General features: G+C 43.2%; 2 protein-coding genes across 3 annotated transcripts in view; one reads left to right on the top strand and one right to left on the bottom strand.

The window, feature by feature from the left end:
• Positions 1-1,999: 1,999 nt before the first annotated feature.
• Positions 2,000-5,502, bottom strand: Chpf (Chondroitin polymerizing factor). The gene is made up of 2 exons (XM_050188517.2): positions 4,207-5,502; positions 2,000-4,116 (listed from the first exon to the last, which is right to left on the bottom strand). Exons 1-2 carry the CDS (start codon positions 5,026-5,028, stop codon positions 2,614-2,616), a joined length of 2,325 nt encoding a protein of 774 aa, XP_050044474.1. The 5' UTR covers positions 5,029-5,502; the 3' UTR covers positions 2,000-2,613.
• Positions 5,503-5,572: 70 nt separating this feature from the next.
• LOC126541660 (26S proteasome regulatory subunit 8) overlaps positions 5,573-13,619 on the top strand; it is a 30,422-nt gene continuing 22,375 nt past the window's right edge. The window contains exons 1-7 of one of the 2 annotated variants that reach the window (XM_050188518.2): positions 5,619-5,675; positions 5,944-5,964; positions 6,066-6,137; positions 6,199-6,268; positions 6,991-7,088; positions 11,645-11,770; positions 13,110-13,271. In XM_050188518.2, coding sequence (XP_050044475.1) covers positions 5,634-5,675; positions 5,944-5,964; positions 6,066-6,137; positions 6,199-6,268; positions 6,991-7,088; positions 11,645-11,770; positions 13,110-13,271 — 591 coding nt within the window. In that variant the 5' untranslated portion in view covers positions 5,619-5,633. Of the gene's footprint in view, positions 5,676-5,943; positions 5,965-6,065; positions 6,138-6,198; positions 6,269-6,990; positions 7,089-11,644; positions 11,771-13,109; positions 13,272-13,619 lie in introns of both variants that reach the window. The other variant, XM_050188519.3, reaches the window with a different exon arrangement.

The following is a 13,619-nucleotide window of genomic DNA, read 5'->3' as shown; positions in this document are numbered from 1 at the left end:
CTCTCAAATACAACAAATTTCTTTAAAATTGATCCAGGGTTATCTCAGAAAAACGTTTTTGCGTTTTACGTGTGTTTGAATAGGCCGCATCGGAGTTGGGCCCGAGCTAAAGCTTCCTCTTAAATGTTAGACGCAGCCTGTAGCTTATTGAGCCTTATTCCTACCAGGCTATTCGAAACGGCCAAACGTTAATGAACCGTTCCATTCTCCGGCAGTGTATGATTAAGTAATGCTGAATTCCAGTGGCAGATCTGAAGCGCTCCCAGATCATTTGGAGCAACTTGGAGCTCATTTTGGAGCAACTCTGTTCCATGGCAGATCGGGGGAGCGGATCACTTGTTCCGATGGCAGATTGAGAGCACAGATCTCGCTCCGAGCCCGCGGAGCATTCCAGACCGCTCCGCCAAAACCGGTGGATTCGACAGGAAGTCTGCGTGACGTAGCTCCTTGCTCGAAGAGGGATAGCTTTAAGCACAGACGTTCGCAAAATTTACTGACAGAAATAACTGGTTTATATATATATATATATATATATATATATATATATATATATATATATATATATATATATATATATATATATATATATATATATATCAACCACTGCAGAAGGGTGTTTAAGACTGAATTTGCACTTATGAGAACGTACAATGTACGTACGTGGTACAGGGTCGTCCACTCCTACTAAGCAGACGGCACAGTATGGCTCCGCGGAGCGCCAGCGCAGTGTCGTCTGCAAAAGCGCCCCGCTCGCCGTGCTGTATCAGACACGATACGAAGTCCCACGTGGCCCCACCGCTTAGCTTCGATGCGCGGCCGCGCCGTGTGCGATGGCGCTCTGCAGAGCGCTGGCATACGCTGGCACCATATGCTGCCACGCTGTGCCGTGTTCGTATTAAGACTGGACGACCCTGTACATTGTACAAGAACTATGGGCTATAAATTTCATTTAGCGTAACGGAGATAGCAGCACACCGATTGTGCATACATGTACCTTGGGTTCCGTGCAGACGTTGCACGGTATTTGATAAAATGGCTACCACAAGTAACGCAGCTCGTAAGTACTTTCGGCGTGGCGCACGTCTTCCGGCGTTGGCGCCTCCATTTTACGAGCCAGATGATTGCGCTACGCGAGGAGTGCGTAGCCAGCGTTCTTGCGTAGCCCCATCCATATGTGGTTGCTGCTTGAGACTGTACGAAGAACACGGTCGCAGCCAACAGCGCTACAGCTCTGGTTCTATCCTGCGCTGTCCATTCATCCCAGCACTTCTATATGATCGCTTCTCAGGAGACCGTTCAACTGTTATAGCTTTCAATTTAAAGAGCTTTATTTAAAGAGCTTTACGTTTACATATCATGGCGCCAACATTAAAGAAAGCTTCGCTTATAACACCGAACTTTTGAATCGGTGAAACCTAGAAGCTAAGTGTGTCAGTGACACGCCACGAGAAAGGGAAGCCCACGTGTGCGCAAGTGTTAACAAGAAACCTCCTAGGCTAACAAGGGGCACGACAATTGCGAAAGTTTGAGTGGGAGATTTCGCCGCCAAGTCGGTCGCGCTTCCGAGTGACTCGCGGAGCTTGACGCGTCGGAAACTCGGGCAATACTTGGCATACAGGGCGCGGAGAAAAGACCGAGCACGTGAAGCAGAATGCCAGGGCCGTTTTAATCTGCAGCGCTGCGGGTTCCCCCTACTCGTGAACGGGAGCGCCAGCCGAGACGGACCAAAGGCTGCCGTTCCGCAGAGCGGTAAATCCACTGCAAGCGGCCTGAACTGGGCACCGATGACGGCCCCGAGCGCACGCCGTTTTGCAATCGAGTTGTTTGAGACGCAGACATCTAGACTGCAAAGGATAATCCGCAAAAGTTAGCGCTCGCATTCACTGCTTTCCTAACGCGAATCGTTAAGTATGGAACCTGGGCCATACAGGAAACAAGCGTTGGTCCAGCACATATCTTTTTCAATTGAGGCGAAAAGCTCAATATACAAACAACGAGGTGAAAAAGTATGCAGCATGTTTAATAACAGTGATGAATGAAGAAATCTGGAAATGGTGCTGCTTAGATGTCATCGCAACAACAATCAAGAAGTTCATATGTAGTATCAAAAGGCACAGCGACCACTGGTAAGTACAAGCGTACTTGATTGAGCAGCAGTAAATTTAACAGCCTAAAACAGAATTGTATAGGGACACAGTAAAAATAAGACAAAATTCACCTAAAAACAAATATACAATATAAAAGTCTTGGTGCACTTTGCAGCACATGATAAAAACAGTTAAAACGTAAAAGTCCTGCCTTGGAAACTTATATGAAGCAAGTGTAAAATTGGCATCCTTAATTGTAACTCTTCGTCATAACCACAAAAAGAAAACTGTACAAGTCACACACACACAAAAAAAGCAAGACAAACCACAGGGAACGATTCGGTGAGGCAATGGCAAAAACATGAAAACAGTTCATGAACATGTAGGAGCTGTCTAGACACACCTCATAAATACGCCCACCTGTCTGATTACCTTTCAGGAATGGCAGCAGAGAGTGATTGTGCTGATGGGGACTAGGGGGATGTGCCCCATCTGAAGTGTTGTCAAATGCGCAGCTTGACGGCTGTCAGGAACTAGGAGAAACATCACTGCCTGTCACTGCAGATGTGGTCTGGGAGGCAAGAAATTTGGCTTGCTGTCCTCTGTTGCCCACAGAGTAGAGTCTAGATAATTTGCAGTTCTCAGCTGCCCTGAGATTGGGCTCATCACTACAATCTCTCCAGATGTACCGCACTCTCAACTCGGGCTCAACTGCCCTTAGTAGATGAACTTGTTTTGACACTAGAAAGAGTTCCACAATCCCAAAGGTAAGACCATGGTAATGGTCAGCTGTTAGGTCTGTGCTGCTGTGCGCTAAAGGCACTTCTTTAGCAATAAGTGCACGGTGACGCCAGTAGTCTGAAACATAGAAGCTGAAATGCTTGAAGTTATTACTGTCAAAGAAACCATTTTCCCTCTTGAGTTCAAGGAAGGCTGGAGCAACAGGATCCTGCTCAGTGATGATGGGGTGATATTGAGTAAATGGAATAGGCAAGAACACCTGGACCCCAGACACTGTGTTCATGCGGACCCTGTTCAAGTAGTCTGTCCTGATTTCCATCCCTGCCTGACAGAGGAGGATAAGGGAGTCTTGGGGCAGCTTTCGCACCACAAGGTCAATCAGTGCAAAGTCTGAAGGAACCCGTCGATCCTCTGGTATCCTGATACTGATTGTTGCGAGCTTAGCATTGCTCTTTCTAAACCGGTTTGAACTGGAAACAGCAAAGCTGCGGATGTTTCCAAACACATCGGGCACACCAGCTGGTTGAAGGAAAGCAAGCAAGAGCATCGTATTATCATTCTTTTCTAGACAACTCTTGGCATACTCTTCAATGAAAACAGCAACATGGTCCAGTTCTTTTTCTTTGACAAACAGTACCATTATGATCCGTGTATGCTCTGTGACATAAGGCATGCCAATAATTTCAGACTTTCCGAGGGGCCGCAAGAATTCAAGAGTTCTGTAGGTCTCTGCTTTGGATGTCTCATTCCAAAGCAGAAGATGCATCACATAGCTAAGGCCTCGTGTTGGATCAAACTTTCTATAGCCATCAACAGTAGAAAGTAGTGTTAAGTTATTCTTGGGAAAAGAGCTCACGAGAAATTCCTTCGCAGATGTTTTCAAGTCTTCTATACTAAGCTTTTCGGCTCCACTAATCAAGCTAGTGACTTCAGTGTCTGTTTTCCAGAATAGATGGGTGTCATTGAAATACACAGAACGAATAATGTCAAATCTGTTGGATGGTTTCAATGTTGGCTCCACACCAAGAGGCCATTCTGCCCGTCCTATTGTGTCATTGGGCAGATGAATAGCGACGTCAGCTATCTGTTTCTCCGTAAATGCAATTTGTCTTTTCACTTTTTGCAGATTGTAGAGGCTGAAGTGATGATGCAGGCGATAGAAGTACTTCGACGTAAGCACTGGGTAGAGAGTCACCACTGCACTGAAATCTTTCCTTGTAGTAAGAGTTGCCGGATCTGGTACGTAGCCAAAGTCCTTCTCAAGATTGAAGGAGTAGAAAGGCTGCTCCTATAAGACACAAACAAGGTAAAAGGATATCATTACTAGGGGAAGGTTCCGTGCGCACACAGGAAAATCTTGAAATCAACTACAGCTCACCTGAAAAACATCGCTGCATGGAACTCCAGACACTTTAGCAATGCACTGCGCAATGTGGTCGTCCAAGATTTCGCCTGTCCCAACCAGGCACGAGTCAAGATTTCCAAGCACCTTTTTAAATACTCCATTGCTCAGCAACATGCCGGCGTCCAGATCGCAGGCCCCGTTTGTAGACCTACCCAAAAAGACTTCTACATTTACACTCACGTGAGTAGCAATGCTAACGAGCTTTTCACCATTTACGTATGTGCTATCTCGCATGAGAAACACAAAATCGAAGTCTTTTGCAGTGTTCTTCACGCTCAGATGCCTGAGAACGTGATACGCCAAAGAGTCGCACTTTGTGCCGGGCAGCTGCAAGACCGATGGAGCACTGAGAACAGCTGGCGAGCTGTCCCCGTCTGAAGCACACGCATAGAAAATCAGTTTGTTCGGATGACCGGACAACGTCCTGTTCACGGCTGCACCGAATGTCTCGACCGTTTCTGGCGATGTGAGCACAACGACGAGCAGCTTCTCGCGTATCTCCAGTTCGGTGCTGTAGAATCGCGGTCGTTTGAGAGCCACTTTCTCCGGGCTGTTGGCCTGAGAAGTCTTGGAGTGGCCGTCCAAGCGCAACACAGGCTCGAAGTCTTCGTCGTCCACTGGCGCAGACTGCTGCCAGCTCAAGAAGCCGTCCTTTGCGGAGGGCGGCGACTTCCGCTGCTGACAGCCCATGAACGGCACGGCCGTCAACGAAAGCAGGATTCCGAAGCATATTCCGACTGGCACGAGTTTCTTATGAAGCACGACTCTCGACGACCGCCTACCGAAGAGTACCATCTGTGCCTGTCCGATTTAGAAACATCGAACTCGGCACTGCTCGGCACGAATGGGGCGAGCGCACTGGTTAATCACAAATTACGCAGAACTTTGTCTCAGTAACATCGCGATAAGAAGAAAACGGACGCGTCGCGCGGAGGCACCGCCGCATCACCTCCTCCGCTTGAGAAAGCTCCCCTCAACAGGCTCCGACCAGCGCTGCGACTCTCCACGATGAGCGGCCCGAAGTGGACCTTCAAGCACTCAACTCGGGAAAACTCCCCGCGCTCCTCCTGCTCTTGCCGCTCTTTCGCACGCGAGTTTTTGAGCTCGCTCTACGTTTCTCGGCCAACCACCAGCCGTCTCTAGTGTGCCAGCAATCATTTCATGATGATGCTTAGTGTATCTGGCGATTTGTAGCTTTAGCCCAAAATAATTTCCCGCTTACGTTAATAATAATTATCATTGTTAGCTATTTTGTTGGTGCAATTAATACGTTATTTATTACGCTTGCCTTTAATATATTTTAGGTCGAGCTACAGTGTACTGTAGCGGAACTTCCTGTGGTGCTCCTTGTGGTTTGGCTTTTTGTAGTTTTTTTTTTGCCGTGTTTCCAGTAGTGAAACATGGCGGCTGCGGCTATTGTGGACGATTCGGCGCCCGTGAAAGTATGTATTAATTTCATGGTTGATTTAAGCCCTGTTATTTCTTTGTGTCGTTGTAGCAGAGCTTTAGTGTGGGTTTATTCTTCATTCGTCTGCTTAGCGGCATTGTTGAAGAACCTCTAGTTTGATTACAAGTTTGTGCCAGTCATCGTCCGCTCTTTGCGGTAGTGTGTATCGCTGCATTGTGTGTGTTTTTTAAATGTATAGCGCGTGTAGACGCATCGTGTACATTGCATGTAATGGATCGGCTAATGGTAAACAATATCTTCAGGCACGGATGCGTACGAGGAGGGTAAGTAAATAACATGAATGCTCATGTTACTGACCCCTCGGGCATGCGCTGCTTAAATCGATCGTTGTATTACACGTTTATATCGAGTGTGATCTTTCCAGATGGAGGTCGACGGAGTGTCGAAAGGAGACGGCCTCAAGCAGTACTACATAACTAAGATAGAAGAACTCCAGGTGACGCTCGTTTGGTTTATTTGTGAAGTGCGAAATCCGATGGGAACTTTTTGCATTCCAGCTCGTGGTCTCCGACAAGACACAAAATCTTAGGCGATTGCAAGCTCAGAGAAACGAACTCAATGCCAAAGGTACGTTCCTTTTGTGCCCTTTGTTTAAATGTAGCGCTGCTGTCACATTCATTTCTCGTGAGTGGCGAAAGGCTGTAATCGTCAGTCACTGCTCCCTGGCGCCACCTGTTTTGAAACGATTAGCTGTCATGCACCCATAGGCCGGCAAAATAGACTGATACTCACTCACTCTTCGGACTCGCTCACTCTTCGGCACTGACTGTCGTTCCTGTATACGCACGCTCATTCACCAGCTCGCGTTCATGGCCACTTTCAGTCACACATTTACCGGTACCCGCATCCACTCAGCAGAACTTACTCGCATACATATGCCCACTCACACACGCCAACAGTCTCTCACCCGAAGTCGCCGTCAGTGACTTTTGTTTGTACTCACTCGTCTTCATACTCAGGTCTACGCAAACCTATTGTCACTCATTAACGCCCTATCACACCTGTGAAATAAGTGTGGAGCGATCAGTGTATGCCGACCTATGCATACACCCTTATCCAAAGTTTTATCTTGACATGGTTGTTGCCAAAGCAATATTGTTGTGCATTATCTTTAGTAAGCTAGCGGCCAGCATTCATTGCATTGGCCTCATGTCAATTGCCTCTTTTTCTTTTTTTTTTAATGTCTAATAGACTTAAGGCAGTGAGGAAGGTCCTAGCTTTCATTACTGTTCGTTCCTACAGTTACTCTGCTATTTACACTGTCAGCATTTCTCTACATCTACTCGCAGTGAGGATGCTTCGGGAAGAGCTTCAGTTGCTTCAAGAACAAGGATCGTATGTTGGTGAAGTGGTTAAACCAATGGACAAAAAGAAAGTGCTTGTTAAGGTAAGCCCATAGAATTTTTTTTTGTATGGTGATTAGTTACAAATGGCACATTTTTTTGTTATATGGTCAAGAAATATTGTTTCCCTATAAGAGTCCACGTTTGTTGTGCAACAGCACGTACAAAATAAAATTTCATTAGGCTGCACTCACCGGTAATTTCAGTGCAGTTTTATTCTCTTAGGTCTATAACAACCTGTAAATATTGTCTGGATGCAGCTGACTACATCAGCATTAAGGACTTCTGCTCCTTGTTTGTCATGAACACCACATAGAAGTTTGTTTCACCATGTGTGCTTGTAGGTGACTTCCTGTGGCTATCACACATTGCTCAATGCTATATGGTATTGGAAGTCACTTGTGATGCTGCTCTGCTGCATCTATGGATGTTCCACGAATAACAAGTCTTCATTAATTTTCTTTCACATGAAGCTTTTAAACCCCTCTCTTTTGTTCATTCTAGGTTTATTGCAGCCATTTGCCCACCTTTCAATAAAGTGCATTCATTCCAAGTCGCCAAGCAATTACTTTAGCAGTCATAATAGGGCTGGTATTGGTTTAGTTACATATTCCACTCCAGCAGAAACTTATACCTATGACATAGTTCTGCAAGATACTTGTAACTTGGTATCCACTTGACAAAGGTACTTACAACTTGTCTCTTGTTTTTCAAAAAAAAAAAAAAAAGTTTAAATTTCTGTTTTATCTAACTGCCTTTGGCACATGTCAGAGATTAGCTAAACACTTGTTACTTTGGTGTCCCAATGAGTGCAGTTTTTAGAAGGGTGCATTTCATTTAACATTATATTACAAGGACTGTTGCCATATTGTGAAATCTGTCTGGAATGCTTTAGTTTGTTTCTGCTTAAGGCACTGAAGGGGTCAGATAACTTCAAATACTAGGTGTCTGTTTCCTACTTGACGATCTCTGCTGTCACCAAGAGTGAGTGAGTGAGTGAAAAGAATGAACAGCCTTTTTGACCATTAGTATTGAAAAAATAGCAAGTTATATCTCACATTACATATTTTGAAGCGTGGTCTAATAATAGCACCTGTGAAACGTTAGGAACAAATAAGCTGTTTGCATGTTGAAGCCTCTTTGAAGCATACATGGTCATGAACTTTCAGAACAAAGATCAGAAATGGGCAGTCCTTTGGGTCAGTTGGCAGCTGCATGTACCATCGAGACTAAATCAGGAATGTGCCTTATCTGCAGCAACCTAGCGAAAAGAGCAGACTTTGTGCTACTTGTAATGGTTAGAGAGCATGGTGCCACTGATATTATGTTGCAGTGAAGTGTATTTAGATTCAATCAGAAGAAAGCACACAGGTACAAACTCCATAAGTAGTACCACACAATACCCCACTGGCAAATGTCGTATCTAAGTGAAATTTGTGTGCAATTGATTGCATTTTAGCTGAAGAAAGTCCGGTTCTTTGAGTGACTCGGTGTGCTCTGTTATGTAATTTTTTTTTAGTTACATCCAGAATAGCTGGAATTAATGTTGTCGTATTTTTGCTTTGGTTTTATGTCTGATCATGCACAGTTGACAATGTGAAGTGTTTGGAAACTACTCTAAAGAATTATGAATGTTCAAAAAGCCGGCAGATCCATGCCCTGTGGGAACCGATGTTATGCGAAGCAGTGTGCAGGGAGCCTACCAAGTTAACAAAATGACCATCACACCAAGATGTAGGCGGCTGTTTCATGACTTACATAATACGCATGTCATGCCATTGATGTCATAACCTATCATTTATGTTCGTCATACACTCTTGTGATACTGCGTTAATTTTGGTACATACCAAGTTAATGAAACGACCATGAGAGAACCAAGACGGAGGCGGCTGTTTCATGACCTACATGACACATGTCACGATATTCATGTCATGACCAATCATTTATGTTCATCATACACGCTTGTCATACTATGGCAACTTTGGTACATACCAAGCTAACGAAACGACTATGACAGCACTAAGACGTAGGTGGTTGTTTCATGACCTACATGACACACATGTCATGACATTCATCTCATGACCTATCAGTTATGTTTGTCATGCACTCTTGCCATACTATGCCAATTTTGGTACATACCAAGTTAATGAAACGACTATGAGAGCACTAAGATGTAGGCGGTTGTTTTATGACCTACATGACGTGCATGTCATGATTCATGTCATGACCTATCAGTTATATTCATCATACACTCTTGTCATACTATGCCAATTTTGGTGTCAAGACGTAGGCGGCTGTTTCATGACCTACATGACACGCATGTCATTACCTATCATTTATGTTCGTCATACACTCTTGCCATACTATGCTAATTGTGGTACATACCAAGTTAACGAAAAGACCATGAGAGCACCAAGTCGTAGGCAGCTATTTCATGGCCTACATGATGCACATGTCATAATAGTCATGTCATGACTGGTCATTTATGTTCGTCATACTATGCCAATTTTGGTACATGCCAAGACGTAGGCAGCTATTTCATGACCTACATGGCATGCAGGTCATGACCTATCATTTATGTTTGTCATACACTCATGTTGTACTACAAAATGTATGTACATAAGTTTGGTACATACAAAGTCATAGGTGGCTGTTTCATTACCTACATGACACACATGTCATGACCTATCATTTATGTTCGTCATACACCCTTGTCATGCTAATTTTGGTACAAACTAAGTTAACAAACTAAGTTAGTGAACCGGGGGCGTGGGGCCAGTCAAGCTGTTTTTAATGCAGCTTTTTTTCCCTCGTTCCAACCACTTATGTGAAACTCCATGTATGTGGTAAATAAGTGAACTTGAACAAAATGACCATGAAAGCACAAAGACGTAGGCAGCTGTTTCATGACCTACCTGACGCACATGTCGTGACAGATTATTTATGTTCGTCATACACTTTTCTCATACTATGCCAGTTTTGGTACATACCAAGGTAATGAAATGACCATGAGAGCATTAAGACGTAGGCGGCTAGATACATAATGTCAAAGTGGCAAATGTTCGCCAAGACATGCTTCACATTTGATAGTGACTGGGCAGTTCAAGCATTGAATTGAATAAGACAATAATTCATAGGGTATTCGAAAGCTTCAAATATTCATGCAGCCCTGCAAGCCAGCGGACAGTGGAGACAAGGAAAGCATATTTGGCTGAAATTTTAAATGAGGTTTAAATTTGCAACAAGCTTCGTATTCGTAACATAAAGGAAAAATCAAATGACAGTGGAAGGAAAGACAGTTGCCACCAATGGGAGCCAAACTGACAACCTCTAAGGACTGGGGCTGGGCTGTGCTTACAAATGGTGGGAAGATTTGGAAAATTATGCAGCTTTCATAGTTGGTGTCTGTAAGCAGCTCGTCTGTCATTTGTTTGATCATTGCCTCTGCTTAGTTCTAACTGCTTATGAGCAGTGCAACCTAACAAAAGCTTTAAAGCTTTCCAGCCTTTCTCAGCTGCTGCCATTACACAACATTGAATCACATTTTTACTTACGATGATACTTATTTAATGTGAAAAACATACTAGTGCAATTAGCCGACTCGCCAAAGCCTTAAATTGGTTTGTAGGGCAAATGAGGGGAAGTTTCCATGCAGTATTCATGGCGTGTTTGTGAATCTAGCTTTGTGAAATTGCGACTATTCTTATTTTATTCATGCAAACAGCAGTTCTTGTGTTTGAATAATGCTGGTGTTATTATCGGAGTAGTATTTGCTGTTTTGAAGCATTTGATTTTATTACATGTTTTTCTTCATCTCGTTTATTGGTTGTTTTAGTACCTGCTAACAGCTGTAATGCCTTGGTGACAGGTCACTAGTAGTAGTACATACAAGAGCATGAACATAACAAAATATGAAAACAGAACAGCGTTTCCAGCAATATTGCATGCTAAATTAAATATGCAAAGCATGAGTTTGTATAAGAAACTCAAAAATATCTGCTTGCTCAACTAAGTTGCATCAAGCATCCTGTCAGCCAACTTTAGACACTCAATTGAAAATATCCATGTCAGATGAACTGGCATTGAACACCTGCTGCAGTAGTGTCATGGGGCAAGTTAGAGAAAGATTAGAGTAAAACACGTCGGAACACCTGCTGGTTTTCAGTGATCGAACCCAAAACTGCAATCATGCTAGTAACATGACAATCAATCAGCCCACATGCCACTCGTCCCAAGAACTTTAGATCACACACGAGTCGCCTGTCACGCAAAGAAAGCGTACTTGAGTCAACAGGCTTGAGTAGTCATAGTATCGGCATCGACAAATGTATCTGTCATAGTAAGTGCGAATGAATTGATGCTGGATGGCTGCTGTTAGGTCACTTCGATGGGTACTAATAGAATTCCACACAGCAGAAGCAAACTCTAATCACGGTATGACTAGTGCGCAGAAAAATGTTTTGAAACAATCAGGATGCCCGGCAAGGGCTCACAATATTGTGAAATAAGTAAACCTGGGTGTCTGAAAAAATTAGTCATTATGACAAGACTGCTGTTCTTGTTTGAGTGCTTTATATCTTTCTTGTATCTGTGTTTGCAGGTCCACCCGGAAGGTAAATTTGTGGTAGACATTGACAAAAACATTGACATTGCCAATGTGACCCCTAACAGCAGGGTAGCCCTGCGGAATGATAGTTACACGCTTCACAAGATATTGCCAAACAAGGTTAGTGCAACGCTTTAGCACTGTAATAAAGGGTGGGCTTCTTGCGAGAATTTTCGTTCGAGGAACCCGTATGGGTTTCCTTTGTAGCAATTGCTACGAACGGGTGAATATCTGATTTTCCCTTTATTAATTACTTCTCTTCACCTTGTGTGTTTCTGCAAAACTATTATGTCAAGCTTGAGCACTTTATTCAAGCATTTCTTTGTTACTCTTAAGTATAGAAATTTAGTTTGCTGCTTCTGTATTGACTAATGCTTGCACAAATTGTTACAGTAGGGCAATCTACTTATAACATAATTCACAAAACCTAAACATCTCATCATTATGGGCATTATTGGTGTATTTGGGCTGATTTTATACTTCAAGCCCATCACTATTACTGTTTATCCTTATAAATGGTAAACAAGCTGTTTAGACCAGGCCTACAGATATAGAGCACATTTTCAGCACTGTTTCATTCGTGAATTACAGGCACGATCATTCAAGTAAGTGTGAATTATTAGCAGTGTAAAAATTCAACATTGCCCATGTCTTTGATGATAAAGTTCTTTGTGTACTTAAGTAATGTAGGTATTCACTTTTAGTCAAAATGGTACTGTAGGTGTAATGTACAGTAAACTTTTCTAGGCTTTATCTCTGTGTTATAATAATGAAAATTGTTCACTTTGTCTTCTGCTGTCTAGTGTACTCATGGCTATGGGTAATGTTGATTGTACTGGAAGTGGGCTACTTGAATGGAATTTTCATAAGGAACACAGTTACCGGTGTTATAAGTTGGTTCTTAAAACAGGGAAAGAGTATTTTTAGATGTTTTGGACGAAACTTGTAAACTTATGGGACATAGGCCATTATTGCTGTTAAAATATGTGATGAACACAGTGAGCATTGTCATTTCCTTACATACTTTGCAGATGGTTGTTTTTCAGGATGCATTGAATATGCATAGGTGTTGTTACTATTTGTGCTGGTTCGTTGTGTTAACACAAGGGTGGTATGGAATATAAACAGTATTTTGAAAAGTGTATAGTGTAGGCAGGCATAAAATAAGATTGAATGTCAGGATGTCCTAACTCTGCCTTAAAATGTAAAGCCAGTGTTCACTGGTACCATTTAATGAAAACTTGCCTTACATATTTGTCCTGTTTTATAGATATATGACCTCCGCCATCCAATGGTTGAGTTCGTAGTCGATAAAGACAGTGTGTCTTTGGTAAAAAGTGAAATGCTACAATCATTAGCATCATCATGACTACAGATTCCCTCCTTGGAAGAAAGCTCGGTCTGCCTGCCCTCAAGAGTGGGTTGCAGGAAGATTAATGCATTTGTGACTTTCTTTCAGGTGGACCCACTGGTAAGCCTTATGATGGTAGAGAAGGTGCCTGATTCTACCTATGAAATGGTGGGAGGCCTTGACAAGCAAATCAAGGAGATAAAGGAGGTCATTGAGCTGCCCGTCAAGCACCCTGAGCTCTTTGAAGCATTGGGCATAGCACAGCCTAAGGTGAGCCTCTTACCCAATCTTTTCTGTTGTACCGTATTTACTCGCATAATAGGCGCACTATTTTTTCAGAAAATCCGGCGCGAAGTTCGGGGTGCGCCTATTACGCGGGGTAAAATTTACGAAATTTTTTCAACTCGCATTCCCGCGCTTTAAATTTTAACATATGTCAGGAATATGGCTACTCTCACATAATTCACCAATAAATCCAGCATAAAAGGGAAAATAAAAGCTACCTACTTACCTTTTAATGAACAGGCGAGAGACGTTGACTGAACACACACGTAAAATTTATTAAGACTATTCAGAGTCCGAGTCCGAGAGAACATCCTCATCACCGCCGGGTGGAGA

This window comes from Dermacentor andersoni, chromosome 2 (genome assembly GCF_023375885.2).
Source record: "Dermacentor andersoni chromosome 2, qqDerAnde1_hic_scaffold, whole genome shotgun sequence".
Taxonomy (NCBI): Eukaryota; Metazoa; Arthropoda; class Arachnida; order Ixodida; family Ixodidae; genus Dermacentor; species Dermacentor andersoni.
Note: the sequence above shows the minus strand (reverse complement) of the source record. Positions and strands in the feature narration are given on the sequence as shown.